The 15,116-nt window shown below is 39.5% G+C and overlaps 2 protein-coding genes across 2 annotated transcripts; one reads left to right on the plus strand and one right to left on the minus strand.

Annotated features, from left to right (window-relative positions):
* Positions 1-752: 752 nt before the first annotated feature.
* kcnv2a (potassium channel, subfamily V, member 2a) lies at positions 753-3,010 on the plus strand. Its single transcript, XM_030767869.1, has 2 exons — positions 753-2,078; positions 2,753-3,010. The coding sequence occupies exons 1-2, from the start codon at positions 753-755 to the stop codon at positions 3,008-3,010; spliced, it is 1,584 nt and encodes a 527-aa protein (XP_030623729.1).
* A 1,630-nt stretch (positions 3,011-4,640) lies between these two features.
* On the minus strand, positions 4,641-12,665 carry pum3 (pumilio RNA-binding family member 3). Its single transcript, XM_030768807.1, has 18 exons — positions 12,646-12,665; positions 12,144-12,220; positions 11,805-11,996; positions 11,556-11,694; positions 11,358-11,433; positions 10,115-10,208; positions 9,955-10,021; positions 8,464-8,638; positions 8,130-8,233; positions 7,723-7,801; positions 7,539-7,637; positions 7,375-7,428; positions 7,174-7,254; positions 6,932-7,074; positions 6,529-6,751; positions 6,267-6,354; positions 5,918-6,008; positions 4,641-5,081 (listed from the first exon to the last, which is right to left on the minus strand). The coding sequence occupies exons 1-18, from the start codon at positions 12,651-12,653 to the stop codon at positions 4,955-4,957; spliced, it is 1,917 nt and encodes a 638-aa protein (XP_030624667.1). The 5' UTR covers positions 12,654-12,665; the 3' UTR covers positions 4,641-4,954.
* Positions 12,666-15,116: the final 2,451 nt, after the last annotated feature.

The raw sequence follows: 15,116 nt of genomic DNA on the forward strand, positions 1-15,116 counted from the left end.
AGGTACTACTTGAGTGAGTTCTTTACAATTCAAGGACTGAAATAAGCAGTAATCTAGAACCAGTATGATGAAGCACCATTGGTACCCTGAGAATTAATGTTAGTAGAAAAAAACTTTGGTGACCGCTCCCCTGATCCTCTAATATCCCCCCCCCCCCCCCCCATAATCCCATGTTTAAAGACTGTTCACTGATCACTAGTTGTATTCATTGGTTCAGTTGTACACTGGCTTGCTTTGACTCAGCAACATGCCCCATTTTTTTCCCCTTTTTCAATTACTACCCTAATTAATACATTTTTGGGTATCCCACTGATACTCAATTCACAATACTCAAGTCTGTGAGACATTATCATTGATGAGTTATGGACCAACTATCGAAATGTACAGTTACAATTTATCAAGCTGTACATTACCTCCCTGATCACAAAATTACTGTTTAAAACAATATCATTAACATGTCTAGTTTTGAGTAGTTCGTTTGTAAAGGTGGTTTTCTTGTGATGTTCAATAGAACCTACAGTCTCCTGTGAACACGTGTCATAGAATGTAAGGCAAATGAAAGACGTTGGGGCGGAGACAGACTGCAAGATAATAGTATTTAAAACGTTAAGCACATAGATCCTCCCAGTCAGCAACTTGGATGGCCAGTGCTGCCTCCTATTCCTGTTCTGTGGTCTGACTCAGAGGTATTAGTGACACACACAATGCCTCCACACACTCAGTAGCCTGTGTGTCTGTTTTACAGAGCGAACATGACCAGCATGTTTAAGCTTAAGGGCAGGAGACAAAGTCTCTTCCCCAATTACAAACTTGGGGGCACAGCCCCTGTTGTCAAAGATCCAGAAGATGATCATGACCTTCCATTTGGCCAGCACAACTGGGTGAAACCATGGAATTCAATGCAAGAACTCAGCCGGGATATTTATGATATCTATGCAGAGTATGAGGACGAGGAGGAGGATAAACTTTTTGCCACTCCTATCAAGCTTTCCTCCCCAGCTAAAAACTACATGCTTAACATCAATGTTGGGGGCAAGGTCTACCAGATCTCCTACAGGGTAGCAGCAAAATATCCAAAAACAAGAATTGGTCGTCTAGCAACATACACTGACCACAACAGGAAGCTTGATCTCTGTGATGACTACATTGTCCAAAACAATGAGTTCTTCTTCGACAGGGACCCAGATATCTTTCACAACATCTTCAACTTCTACAGGACTGGAGTTCTCTGGATCAAAGATGAGCTGTGCCCTCGCAATTTCTTGGAGGAAATCAATTACTGGGGTGTCCGGATCAAGAACACACACCGGTGCTGTCGTATTTCATTTGAGGAGCGTCAGGACGAGCTGAATGAGCAGCTGAAGGTGCAGCGGGAGTTGCAAGCAGAAGTGGAGACAGAGGAGAATGAGGAGCTTTTCCATGGCATGGCATTTGGCCAAACACGTCGCATGATCTGGAACTTGATGGAGAAACCTTTCTCCTCTGTTACAGCCAAGCTCATGGCAGTGGCCTCCAGCTTTTTTGTGCTGGTCTCACTTGTGGCTATGACCCTCAACACAGTGGAGGAGATGCAATACAAGACACCCACGGGACAGCTGAGTGGAAAGACCTACGGTGAGTACGTGGAGACCTTCTGTATTGCCTTCTTCACAATGGAATATCTGCTGCGACTGGTGTCCACACCAGACCTCAGGCACTTTGGGAGGAGCATGCTCAATGCTGTGGACCTCATTGCCATTCTGCCGCTGTATTTGCAGATGGTTCTAGAATGCTTTGAGAATGAGGACTATGGGAAACATGGCACTGACATTGAGACAGTGGGTCGGGTGGGTAAAGTAGGGCAGGTCTTACGCATCATGCGTCTCATGCGGATCTTCCGCATCCTGAAGTTGGCTCGCCATTCCACAGGACTGCGAGCTTTTGGCTTCACTCTCCGCCAGTGTTACCAACAGGTGGGCTGTCTTTTTCTCTTCATTGCCATGGGAATTTTCACCTTCTCTGCCATGGTCTACACTGTGGAGCATGATGTCCATCAAACAAACTTCACAAGCATTCCCCATGCATGGTGGTGGGCAGCTGTGAGTATATGTTTATTAACTAAACAAACCTAAGCATAAATGTCAGATGTTTGTCACAGCCATTATGTACAATGTTCTTGCAAGAACAGACAGCTAAAGCACACGGCAGTGTTCACGACAATAATTTCTGGTATCTCTTACTGATTGCATGAGTCTTAACCACTGAGGTCCAAATTAATTTGATATTAACTAGTGAATGAGGAGCACCTTTTTCCACAGTACCACAGAGTGAAAGCACATAAAATACATTACAACCTCATGGCTATTAAAAACCATGTAGGAATTCTCACTTGATCCCTACTTGGTCTAGATGTTAAGAACTTTAACATAATGACAATTTGGGATACTGTCCATTATTTCAAAGCTTTCACAGGCATTCAAAAGTAAATATAGAGTCTGGCAGCAGTGCATCAGTTGACCTTTTCTACAGTAATCCTCTAGAGCTAATATAAGTGTACCTACTTGGCTCTAGGTCAAGTTCACACCACAGGAAGCAAACCTGTCAAGGATAGCAAGTGCTCATTGGAACACACTGATTTTTCTTAAAGAGAGTCGTTTACAAGGATCTTTAGTTTGAATTGCCAGTTGTTTTCTGTCTCAAAATCAAACCTTTCATTTACAAATATGACAGACACTTAGGAGTGCTAAAGCACAGCTAATATTCTTTCCCACAGGTTAGCATCTCTACAGTTGGCTATGGAGACATGTTTCCGGAAACACACCTCGGCAGGATCTTCGCCTTTGCCTGTATATCTTTTGGGATAATATTAAATGGCATGCCTATATCCATCCTGTACAACAAATTTTCAGACTACTACTCCAAGCTTAAATCCCACGAGTATACCTCCACTCTGAAGGCTCGTGGGAAAGTGAGGTTTGTCAAGAGGGCAGCCAAGAGGTTTGCTCAATGCTGTGAAGATGCCATACATTAGTGCTACCTATTTAGTTCTAACCCTCTCAGACATTAAACATGGTGTTACACCATCTTATCCACATGCATAAAGCTCAAAAATAATGCACTTGACATGAGAGGTATGCTGAAATTACAATGACAATGAATTTGAAGTTTTACATGTCCTAAAAGCTGCATTTTTTGTTGTTGTTGTTGTCTTTAAGGTTAGTTTACAGGTATGGATACTAGTTCACATCTTTAATTGATAACTAAGATAAATTGGCCATTTAAACCTATTTCTTCACAGTTTTTATCTAGCTTCAAAGAAATTCAAAACTAAACAGTGATGTGTGTGTCAACAACTCCAACAACTCAACAGATTCAGTGCTATCAAAACCTAAAAAAAAAACACTTTTTTTGCATATCAATGCTCCTAAGGAGCTTATGGCTACTATGAAATGAAGCAATCCTATGAGATTGGTACCATTTTAAATGAAATCTTTTTTTTTCTTTGCTTTTTTAAGGAAGCTTTTGGCATGCAAGTAGTTTGAAGAAATACCTATATGCAGTCAAATACTGTATTGCTGAATAGGTTCATGAAACCTGTTGATCTATGGAAACGTCCTATGACTGAAAAACAGTATGAGGACAGCAAAATAAAGCTTTGAGACACGATTCAATGTTTACAGTCATTTTCATGCACCTTTAAGTCATAACATTTGGTTTTGAGTTGTATGTAACTTCAGAATGGTGTCATTTAAAAAGACCAAACAGCGACTACGACACAAACCCTTAAAGATAGGTTTATCAAAATGACCTTCGCCAGATGATGTTTAACATTGAGAAATAAACCAGAATAATCCAGGGCAGAATAGTTGATGGTTTGAAATAATCAGTTCAAGTCTCAACATCTGGCTGAATACGAGTGTAGGTTCAATACTTTTTCCCATCCCACTATGGACATCTGTGTAAGATACAATCTCCAAAAGCCGATTTATGAATCCTATAAACAGCTTTCCTCCAACAACAGTCTCTGTGCCTGATAGATTAGAAATGCTCGTCCCACCTGTGCAAATGTACAGTCTATTTCCCACAGTATTTGTGGGAACACTGGGTTTATTTAGCTTTAGGGTTTATTTAGGTTTAGGGTTCATTTAAAATATGTTTCAATATCCCTGATGGATATTTAAATAAAAAGCTAGGGGGATGTCTAATAAACCAGGTAAGAGGTCCGTCCGTCATTGGAGCATACCTTGATTTGCAGTTTCAAAGAGAAGCAGAATTTGAATGGTAAAAAGGTATGCAATACCACTGACTTAAGAGGAAGCCCTGACGTTACGATTTGCAGAATGCATCTATAGCAATTACATTTCTAAACCATGCAAGGGCAAGCATCAATAATCCTTAAAAAGATTAATCCTGAGAATGCCAGTGTTTCAGAGACGATTGCAAGAGAATAACTTCTTTCTCAGCTGACTGGGTCCGTTCTGATAAGACAGATGGAAGGCTGAGCACCACCACTAAATTAATTTTCTCATAAGCTTGCCTTTGTTTTTCTCTGCACACACAAATACCATTCATCATATGAGATTTGTAATTCAATGTGGCGCAAAAACAAGACATGATGGCACTTTGATGTAAAATTGTGTCTGACAGTTTTTCTTCGAGTCTTTATGTTGTATTTCACAAAAATGATCTGCCCTTTTAGATTTCTGACTTTTCTGCTTGTTGAATTGGAATATTCTTATACTCAAAGATAGACTTCCTGCCTTGAAAATATACATCTCCGCTAAAAAGCAGAATGTTAAAGGTTTTAGAATTTCAGCATAGAGACAACAGAACATCACAAAGTCTAACATTTATATACATATTCAAATGACTCAGAAAATACTTGCTGAGGGTCAAGGCAAAGATTTTATGTTTAAATACACAGGTCAAACTCAGGGACAAAGATTTCTCCATCGCTTGGGAGGTACATTCTCTCTCAGTCCAGTTTCTCCAGCAGAGCTTCCACTCCTTTTGAATTCTGGATCTTTTGTAAGTCGGGAACAACAGATTTAAGCGCACCCTTCACCTCCTCTGCGACACTCTCATCTGCACTTTGAAGAAGGCTGTGAAGAAAAGAGCATTCACACACGCATGTCTGAGTTTATCGAAGTCATTTAGGCACCCACACAACACTAAGTGTTAAGTGTAATCTGGTGCACATGCTCCCAAAAAATAGGTTTACCTACAATAACGTTTTTTTACCTTACTCAGCATAAAAACATTACTGTTGAAAAATCAATTATTTCAAAGTAAAACTGCACATAACAGTACTGAAATAAAGGAAGCACCAACACACCATTACTCAAGAGCATGTAGAATGAAACTGCTTAATGTCTTAGGGGGAGATTAAGGAGGGTCACGCACAGAGAAGGAGAGTAAAGAAACAATGCAGGCCAACGGGAGGGAGGGAGGGAGGGGACTGAGGGTGAAAGAGGGGGTGAACAAGACATAATTAATGACCTGCTGCATACTCAAGTGTTTTTCTAGACTGAATAGCATCTGAGAGGACTCTGTATAGCCCTTGATTTGCATGGACACACTGAGAATTTAGAATGCGAAGAGCTTAACCATGATCTGACTGCAGGGAGTTCTTTAAAAAAGGGCTGCAGAGCACAAAGCTTGACTGAAAAGCAACAAATGTTAAGTGATACAGGCCTGTTTTTGTTTTTTGTTTTTTTTAAAACAAGAGACAAGATTTTAAACATCAATGGTGTTGCCTTACTTTTCCAGAAATGCCAACTGCAGCATGATTTGACGGGGACTGGTTCTTGAACAAGTGAATTTCATGGTTTGTCTCTCTAAATCTTTAACAAATTATAAAGGTAGGGACCTATAATGCCTCCTATAATACACAACAGCAGCTAAAATTAAAAAAAGAGAGAGAAAGGACGTCACTCACCAGCACAGCACAATAGCACCACGGTTGACTGCCACCCAAGTTTTGAGTTTGTCTAGACCAACTCTCTCCAGCAAGACCCTAGAGAAGCGCTCTGTGGATAAAATACATCACTGATAAAGCTGATTACCACAAGACTGCAGTGAAATCAAAAACAGACATCTAAAACCCCTAACCATTAGCACACGTTGGGAAAACCTGTCATTTTTTATCATTTCTCTTTAAGAAACCCTGAGAAGGTTTTCTAACCTCTAAGCATGCTTTTTGTATCCTAACAACTGCTCTTCTATACTTCTGTGAAAGATGTTCATTTTGAATACCAGGGAAACTGGTTTTCCCATATGTTCCTTACCTTCTCTTCCTGCCTCCTTCAACTTAGCATCCTGTTCTATCAACCACTTCAGCACCAGGTGACCAGCAGGATCTTCAGCCATATGTAACTATACGACAGGGAGGACACTGTGATGAATTCATTCAAATCTCAACACAATACAGCAAAGTGTAAAGCACTTGAGAGGATTTTTTAGAAATATTAGAACTTAAAGTTGGAGTAGGCACTGGCCCCTAGAAAAAGCAGGCCCCAGGTTCAAGTCAGAGCTTTCTAAGCATTTCACCTGGCCATCTACTCCACCAGGTACAAAGTCCGCTGCAGCCAGATCTGCTACTGCCTCCATGGCAGGTCGCAGGTCACCGAGAGCAGCTCCTAGGATGTCACTGACGGCCACGCTGCAGGCTTTGTCTGTCACCATCGATTGGGCGTTTTCACACAAGTACTTCAGCAGGGGAGGAGATACAGCCTCCAACAGCTCTCTCCGTCGAACAGCCACATCCTTTTTACTGTTGAGATCAACACATTCAAAGCTCCATACAATGCTTAGATCACAGCGTCCTGGATAACTTCAGCAGTTTTGCATACAGCAAAGATATGCTGAAGGTAAGGAACATCAATCAGTAGAGATTGGTACAAATGAACCAATATTAATAAAAGACAAGTAAGAGTGTACAGTTGTAACTGACCTGTGGGCATTGCCATCACCCATCTCAAGTACTTGGATGATCTCAGGTAGGAGGTGGGCTGGGTCTCGGGGGCTTAGGAGGTACAGTAACACCTTTTTACCATACTTGTTCCTGATGATATCTGGCAGGGAGCTGATCATCTCCTGCAGAGGATATGAAAACAAAAGTCAGTTTTGTCAAGTTTAACTAATGAACAGGAACAAGCTTTTGGTAAGGGAAGAAATATCCATCAGAGTACTCACCGATATAATGGCCTGTTTCACCAGTTTTGTGTCATCAATGCAGTCAAAGGCAGCAAGAAGTACTAAGTGAGCATACTCACCCTGCAATAGGGAACACGCAGTGTGGATTATCATTTCATTGAAAAAAAAAAAAAAGATTGTTTTGTATATGTGAATTGTGAATTATGCATTTATGAATTTTGCACATGCAAAATCTCTTACCATTGCAAATTTTGCAATGTATGTCTTCATGGTTTTTACAATAACTTTCCTATCCTGAAATGTAAAAGGCACAAAATCAATGAAGTTTGTTTTTTAAACAATATAAAGCTGGTAAGACATTTAATTCATTGATGACTATAACAAGTAACAGCAAGAGAGCTTACTTTGGGTGTTCCATGCCACAAGCAGTGCATGGCGACTCTAGCCCCATCGTGGGTATGGGCCATATACACCACTGATTCTCTGATGGACTCGATCATTTCCTGCCAAGGAAAGATGAGTCATTATACCAACAGAAAACATTACAATCCCTTCCACATACACGACATTAGTGGTGAGGTCACTTACTGTTCTCTGTTTGGCTGGTGCGTGCAAGAAAAAGTCTAAGAACACCTTGTGGACGAGAGAATGTTTTATCACCGCCTCCCTGTTGAATAAGACGACAGTGTTTTCATCAATAACAATAATGAAAACTGTCTAGAGTTTTTAATATGGGAAAATACAAAATTATAGAACAAGAGAGTTCATTGATCAAAACGGTTATTATTTCACCAGCACTAAAAATAAATTTTCACCAGCACTAAAAATAAATTTGTATAGTTTTCAACCAGAAATTCCACACTTTCTACTTTTTCTTGGATAACTTCACTTCATTTTCAGATAGTCAATCATTTTTCAAATATCAAGCCTGAATAAACAATTTTTTGTAAATTACTGAAGGCTGGCTGCCTGAGCTGTTTGACTAAAATACTTACTTCTGGGCCATGGGTGTAAGAATCTGCTTCATTTCATCCATGATTCCATTCGCCTTATCAGGATTGGTCTCTAAAACTTTGTCTAGCGTCGGACACACGGAAGACTGAAATAATAAAAATCTAAATGAACAGCATGGCCTTACCATTAGGCACCACAAACTTTCACATTTCTATGTACTAAAACTGGGAAAAAAAGTGGGCATCAACAGCTTTTCCACAGAATAACAGGGTTAGCCTAATAATAAAGCATCAGTAAGGTTACTCTCAATATGGTACAATTTACACCACTGTACATCAAAAATGTGAGGACTTCTTGACTGCTTGATCCTCATACCTTGCATACTTGGAATGTGTTGCCATAGAGCTCCTCTGTAAGCATGAGCCTTTGTGAGAGTATGGCTTTGTCGTTGTAAGCATACTCAACCACTGAGGAGGCTTCCGAGTGTCGCAGCATCTGCCTCACTTTCCCCTTAAAGGCTGTTATCACCTCTGCAACCTGCTGCTTGTTCCTGTGGGAGGGAACGTGGAAACTGAGCTTATGCACCTCAAATTAACCTCAAAGTAATAGAAAGGACTGCAGGTCCACCAAGAGCTGAAGTATGAGGGAATGGAGGAGAAATATTCTAAATGGTCTGACTTAGTTACACATCTGGCCTGTAAGCACAATAGTGAACACTTCAGTATGTATACCTCATTTTCTCAGAGACTGTGTGTCCATATGTAACAAATACAGATTCAGCAATTTGGTCTATTTTTGTCGACTCCATCAGAATGCTGACATTTAATACAAAAGACTTTGATAAACTGAGAATGTGGGGGCTCCTGAGTTGAACACTCATATGGCATCCACTTCCCTGCCAAAAATGCATCCTACATTTGGAACTTATGGAGAAAATCCCAGCCATGCAACACTTGCTACAACCAGCATGAATTCTGGGACATTTTAGAGTATGTCACTCTCCTGCAGTGCCAAACTACAAGTCTGAGTTAGGCTCTTAGCACTCCTCCGAGCATGTTACGTCGCTTAATGACACTACACATTTCAGAGTGTAGAATAAGAAAGCTGTCCACAAGAAATTTGAAATTTTGAACTTACTTGATACTTCCATGTCAGGTGTGTTTATCATCATGTAATCATAAGCAAAAAATAGACTGACTTGGAAAAGGGCTGTGAGTGACCCAGGAAAATGCACAGACTACAGACTACTGCTGCCGTCACTGAGGTCTGAGTACAATGTTCAACACTGGCTGACATCAAACTGAACTGATTTTATTTAAAGACTGGGGCAAAGACAGATGGATGCAGCCACAAGAGGCTCAGCGGGGCACTCCACAATTATCTAATAACACACTGGAGAGACAGCCCATACCACAAACCACTCCAAAAATATATCTTTGGAGAACTTTAATACCATTTTAGAAATATTTATATCCAAGACATCAATAAAATATACAGATATGATACTTTCAGGTAAATTAACTACAACAGAAAATTTGCTTTCACTTCATCGTCAGAGTCAAAGTTCAAAGTTTAGCTGATGGACATATAGCATGTTTATTGAGGCTGGTGACATTCACGTTCCCCTTACGATACTTAACCTGTACACTTCTCCAATTTGTGTCAGTTCTGTTAGCTCTAAACTCTAAACAATCAGTTTCTAACTGGACACAACATTTCTTGTTTTAATGATCTAAATGTCTTATTTTAATGTCAGGACTTAAGTAATTTGCTTGTACACCGCAACAAGCAAACAAACAAGCAACATGTACTCTATTGTAAAACTGTTGCAAAAAAGAGACATACCCGTGCATTAAAAACACTTACCCATACATCAAAAATTTCTTCACAATGTTTCTGGCATACTTGGATTTACTCAACTCAATCACATGATCTAGAAAAGACATTTGGAGAAACCATATTAAATCATATTAAGCTTAAATGTAACACAACAGCAAAAGAAATAATGATGCAATTGAGCACTAACCTTTGAGTTCCTCAAAAACTTCCTGTCTCTGCTTGTCATTCCCAAACTGAATGTAACACTGCAGCACTCGGGTAGAATCGTGAGCAAAGGCAATCTACAGAACACAGACGAAAATGATCCCACATTGTCCTGTGAACTCTCAGTGTTGAGAGAATGGTAACAACCGTATAGATTATGCATGTCTTTTTTAATGTTGTCACGTAAAGTCACTAGCCAGTTTATTAGGTAAACCCATCTCGGGACACTGTCTCAGACCCCCTGTGGGATTGGAAGAGCCTAAATTCTTTGATATGGATTCTATAGTGTCCGGAATGATCCACAGGGACAACAGCCAATACTGATGATAGCCAATGCTGAGCCAACTGCCCAATCCAATTCATCCCAAACAAGCTCCCCTGGGTTGAAGATTGGAAACTGCACAGACCACTCAAGCAAGTGAATATGATTTATATCTGCTGGAACCATTCTGAGACAATATGTATTTTATGAAAAGGAGCTTCACTGTGCTGGAAGTATGTGTGCATGATAAGTAATAAACCGAAGACCTGATGGCATGGGCCATCATCCACAATATTCAGACATGCTGTCATGCAGACAAGATGCTGAACTGGTATTAATTAAGGAGCACAATGCATGCAAAGAAAACATTCCCCTCTCCATTAAATCTCCACTATCAGCCTAAGCAAATGACAGCTAAGAGTATGAGTTCAAGAGGACATGCTGCTTACACTAAATTGCTGCTCTATCATAATCGTGCTGCATTAGGATCATGCCCACTGAAACCATGTCTCCTAGGTTTCAGTTGACAGAAATGGAACCTGGTGTGTGCATCTGCTGCTATTTCCAATCTCTGACAAGGACTGACCTGTTGTGCTTCCTAAGATGCCTATCACATTTGTTCTGTACCGTTACGTCCCTATTCATCATCCACCTTTTAGCTTAACTGATTCTTGTTGATAAGAAAAGTTGAAGAACAACAACAAGTTGTTTCTGGTCAGTTGGTGCCTGTTTTTTCATTTGTTGTATTATTCTAAGTAAATACAACATAATGTACAAAAAGATATTGACAGTCGATGAATTGACGGTCATTCCTGAGATTCTACCCCACCAGGCAACAATGATTACACCACACGAAAACCAACTCGCTCTTGAATTTTCATTTGAAAGGGATGGAAATGCTACTTTTCTTAACCGAAAAATAAAACGCAACATGACAAGAATATTTTCATTTAGCAATACTCACTGTTTTAATCTTGCCTTGCACAAGCCCTTGCAGTTCTTTCATCAGTTTTGCTCTCTTTTCTTTATCACAGTCTTTCCTGTTTGGAAGGGTAAAAAGAAAATATACTAAACGCTCAAATGTGCAGCAGTAAAACCACAGAACTACTTGAATATGAAATGACCTCTTGCGTATGAATGATTAATGGCAAGATGTGCTCACCTCCTGACCATCTCCCACACTTGCTTGGCTCTTGTTATTATGTGATAACTCTCTTTCCTCTCATTCTGTTGGCGATTCTGTTTCAATTCTTTCTTCTTCTGCTTGAATTCATCCCACTTGGGTTTCTTAGCTACAGAACCTGTAGAGGTGATCACATTTCCAACAAATACAATGAGCTACTGTCCACAATATTGTATGGCTTTATATATATATATATATATATATATATATATATTTCATTATTCTAACCTTCTTCATGTGTCTCCTTCCCAAATGACGCTTTCCTCTTCCTTGTGAATGTTCCATCTGTTGTCTTTTTCTTTAAAAATTTCTGTGGGCCTCCTTTTCCTCTGGGCTTTTCAAATGTCTTTCCTGTGCCTTTGGCGTGTGGTTTAAATGGTTGTTTGCCAGGTTTGTCAGATGGTCTCCCAGCTGCTTGGCCTGTCAGCATACACATTTGTATATCAGTGTGCACATCCCCTCGGTAAAAACATTTATACTGGCAGTGAAAATCAGAGGCAAATTTCTATATGAATGCAGCAAAAAGCAAACAAGAAAGTAAGCTTCTCCAAAGAGCTGTGACCTTACCTTTTCTCTTGAATGCCGCTTTTTTCCCATCTTTAGCAGCAAATGACTTCGTTTTAGCCTTCCCCTCCATAGTGTATCTTGAACATGAAACAATGATGGGTATCAGACTACTATAAGCTACTACAGTTTATCAAAACTAGCTTGGCTGTTTCAAAGAGGTCAGGAAGAGTCACTTCTAGTTAAATTAGAACGCTGTTAAACAGCACAAACTATAGCAGATATCCTCGAACAGAGGAAAAAAACAACTTCATGTCGTTAGGAAAATGATTGTTTAGCCAGCTAACCAGTGACTATATAAGCGGCACGACTTGATAACTCTTACGAGCGTTTCTTTAACACACTTTTGTTTAGAACTGACAACTCGGATATATATAGAATATGCCAAATGAACTGGTCGATGAAGTGTTACGTTAAGTTAGTGAGCACTTTCGAACGATTTAGGTTTTACAGTGAGTATACTATACTCCTCATCAGCGTTCAGATATAAAGCACGTTTGCTTACCTGCCCATGTGTTAGTAGCTAACAGTTTACAGCAGATCGTCAATAGCAAAGGGTGTCGTAAAAAGTTATGTTTTGCGACAGTGACGGAGGCAGCAGGTTTCTTCTTCTTCCTCCTCTTCTGCTTTCTGTCTGTCTGTCTGTCTTTCTTTCTCTCTCTTCCTTTTTTTTGGCGTCAGAACTGCTAAAGAAAATATTGAGTGTAGAGTGTTTTTTACTAGGGTATGAATATAACATGTTAACTTTAAAGTCAAAGGTGAACGGCTGTCAAAGCTTAATGGAACATCATTCGTTTGTCGAGAAATGTCATTTTTTCATTTTTCACACTGATTGTCAGATTGAAGATAACATAAGATAACATAAGTGGCACAGCTGCTCAGGAAATACACATAACGAGGTGGTTTTGGAAAAGTACAAGAAGAAAGTAATAATACAAATATAAATACCATTAACTCTTACCCTCTCTATTCTACCACTAGAAGACAAATAAAAATAAAACTCTAGACTATTTAAAAGGAAATACAAAGGTAAAGCTAAGGGAAGGTGTAGTGCGGTAGTGCATGTTGAACCAATAAGGCAGTATACTGTAGACAGATAAAATAGAAAAAGGTGATTCTATCATGGGTTGTCAATGCACAAATCGTAGGCTGCCTGTTCTTAAAGTTCCTCGTGCCCCAGCGCTCTGGATGGAGAAAGAGCCAGAGGGGGAGGGGGGAAGACGAGGGGGGAGGAGTTGTACACTGTTGACTGCCACATGGAGCCCCCAACACCCCACAGAGGATTTCCTGTGGCATTCAGAGATGCACATCAGTGGTATTAGTCTATTGCTGAAGGAGCCTCTGTGACTGTTCAGTACTGTATGCAGAGGGGGTAGAGGTATTGTCCGTGATGCTCAGTGGTTTGTCAACAACAAAGCATGGATGACTTTGCAAAAAAATTCAACTACATGTCCAAAAGCGGCGTGTAGGATGCAGATATTGTGGCCGCCTGCAGCACGATATATCCAGATCAGAGCTGCAATTTCATCTCCATGCCTGGATTACACCCAGACCAACTGCAGAACCACATATAGGTGATATGACATAACCTTTTTTTAATTGTTCTAGTCTTCCCGCTGGCATTTGACAGAAACACTTCTCATGTTGCCCAGGCTTAGGTGCACCCTTCTCAGTAAAATATAAGTAAGTGAGAAAAGAAGCTAGGCTGCATGGAGAAAATAGGACACTAATAAATTATTCTATATATACCAGAACCAAACAAATAATACAAGTCTCACACTGAACTATGACAACAGTTGGTAAATATTAAAAAGGAGAGGAAACTAAGTTAACTTTTAAATGGTTTTATTGACTGCCTAAATGCAAAGAAAATAATAACTATTCTTTTAATTATTCTTTTTTTTTCTTTTTGAACAGCTAAAATCATTTTGTTCACTAACACTTATCATTTTTTAATAATTATATTTTTGAAATATAAAATATATTATTTGCCTCCAGTATCATGAATTCTAGTGTTTTATTAATAGAAAATAGGACTGCTATTTTTACCAGTTTATAGGGCATACATATGAAATACATGCCTTGCCTGCAAATGAAAGAGAGTGTGCATAAAGCAGCAGTAACAAGAAATCCTTTAATAAGCGTGCATCATCACTAGATATTCATTTAAGAAGTTTACATCAGACAGAACAGGACAATACCCTGGAAACAATGAAGAGGTCGTAGCACTGCATCATTGTTACTGTCAATGTCCTTTGATTTTGTACACCATGGAAGTGATAAAATTCTTCCCAGCAGGATTCCTGTCATGGTATACATCATTTTCAGCAATACATAAAAATTGGCCATTTCTGTTGCCAGTGTACATTTTAAACAATTCATTGATGTTCATTAGAAAGTCATAAAATGCTATTGTCTGACTGACAGACAACAAGATTAGGAGATAAAACGGCTGAAGGGACTGAGCAGATTTTCACACCACTTGATTGCAAACTAGGCATACCTGAAAAAGAAGAGAGCAAGTTGAGAAAATCAACAAGATTTTACAGCGTAAATTAAGCACACAGATACGTAAAACATTTGTGAAAGAGGGCTTAAAAAGGAACAGAGAGCTATTTCTCTCAGTTGTAACTGCACATCTGTTAATGTAGCCTACATGACTCATGACATTGTGCATGTCCCATATACAGTGAGTGTCAGCCCTTGGAAGAAATGATTGAGAGATACAGAATACAAACATTAGAGGAAAGCAAGCATTTGAAGCAGAGAAAGCATAGAATAAGTACTATACAAAACTACTTTTATTTCATAGAACCAGTATGATAGTGATTATCCTCTATTTATTTCACAGTAAATGCTACTCCCCATCTAAAGTGGCACCTAGATCATTTGATTTTACTACTTTATTTCTATTTTAATGGCAGCAATAGTTCTGTTAGGGTGGAAATACAATGTATTACAGCACAAAGAGATGGT

Source organism: Chanos chanos, chromosome 3 (assembly GCF_902362185.1).
Source record: "Chanos chanos chromosome 3, fChaCha1.1, whole genome shotgun sequence".
Classification (NCBI taxonomy): domain Eukaryota; kingdom Metazoa; phylum Chordata; class Actinopteri; order Gonorynchiformes; family Chanidae; genus Chanos; species Chanos chanos.

Excerpts from the sequence above, each read along its gene's own strand:
- pum3 (XM_030768807.1), bottom strand. Across the intron at positions 11,997-12,143 it reads AGCGGCATTCAAGAGAAAAG|GCCAAGCAGCTGGGAGACCA; the intron begins GTAAGGTCACAG and ends GTATGCTGACAG. Across the intron at positions 8,234-8,463 it reads ACACATTCCAAGTATGCAAG|TCTTCCGTGTGTCCGACGCT; the intron begins GTATGAGGATCA and ends TTATTATTTCAG.
- kcnv2a (XM_030767869.1), top strand. The coding sequence starts at position 753 with ATGACCAGCATGTTTAAGCTTAAGGGCAGGAGACAAAGTCTCTTCCCC. Across the intron at positions 2,079-2,752 it reads ATGCATGGTGGTGGGCAGCT|GTTAGCATCTCTACAGTTGG; the intron begins GTGAGTATATGT and ends TCTTTCCCACAG.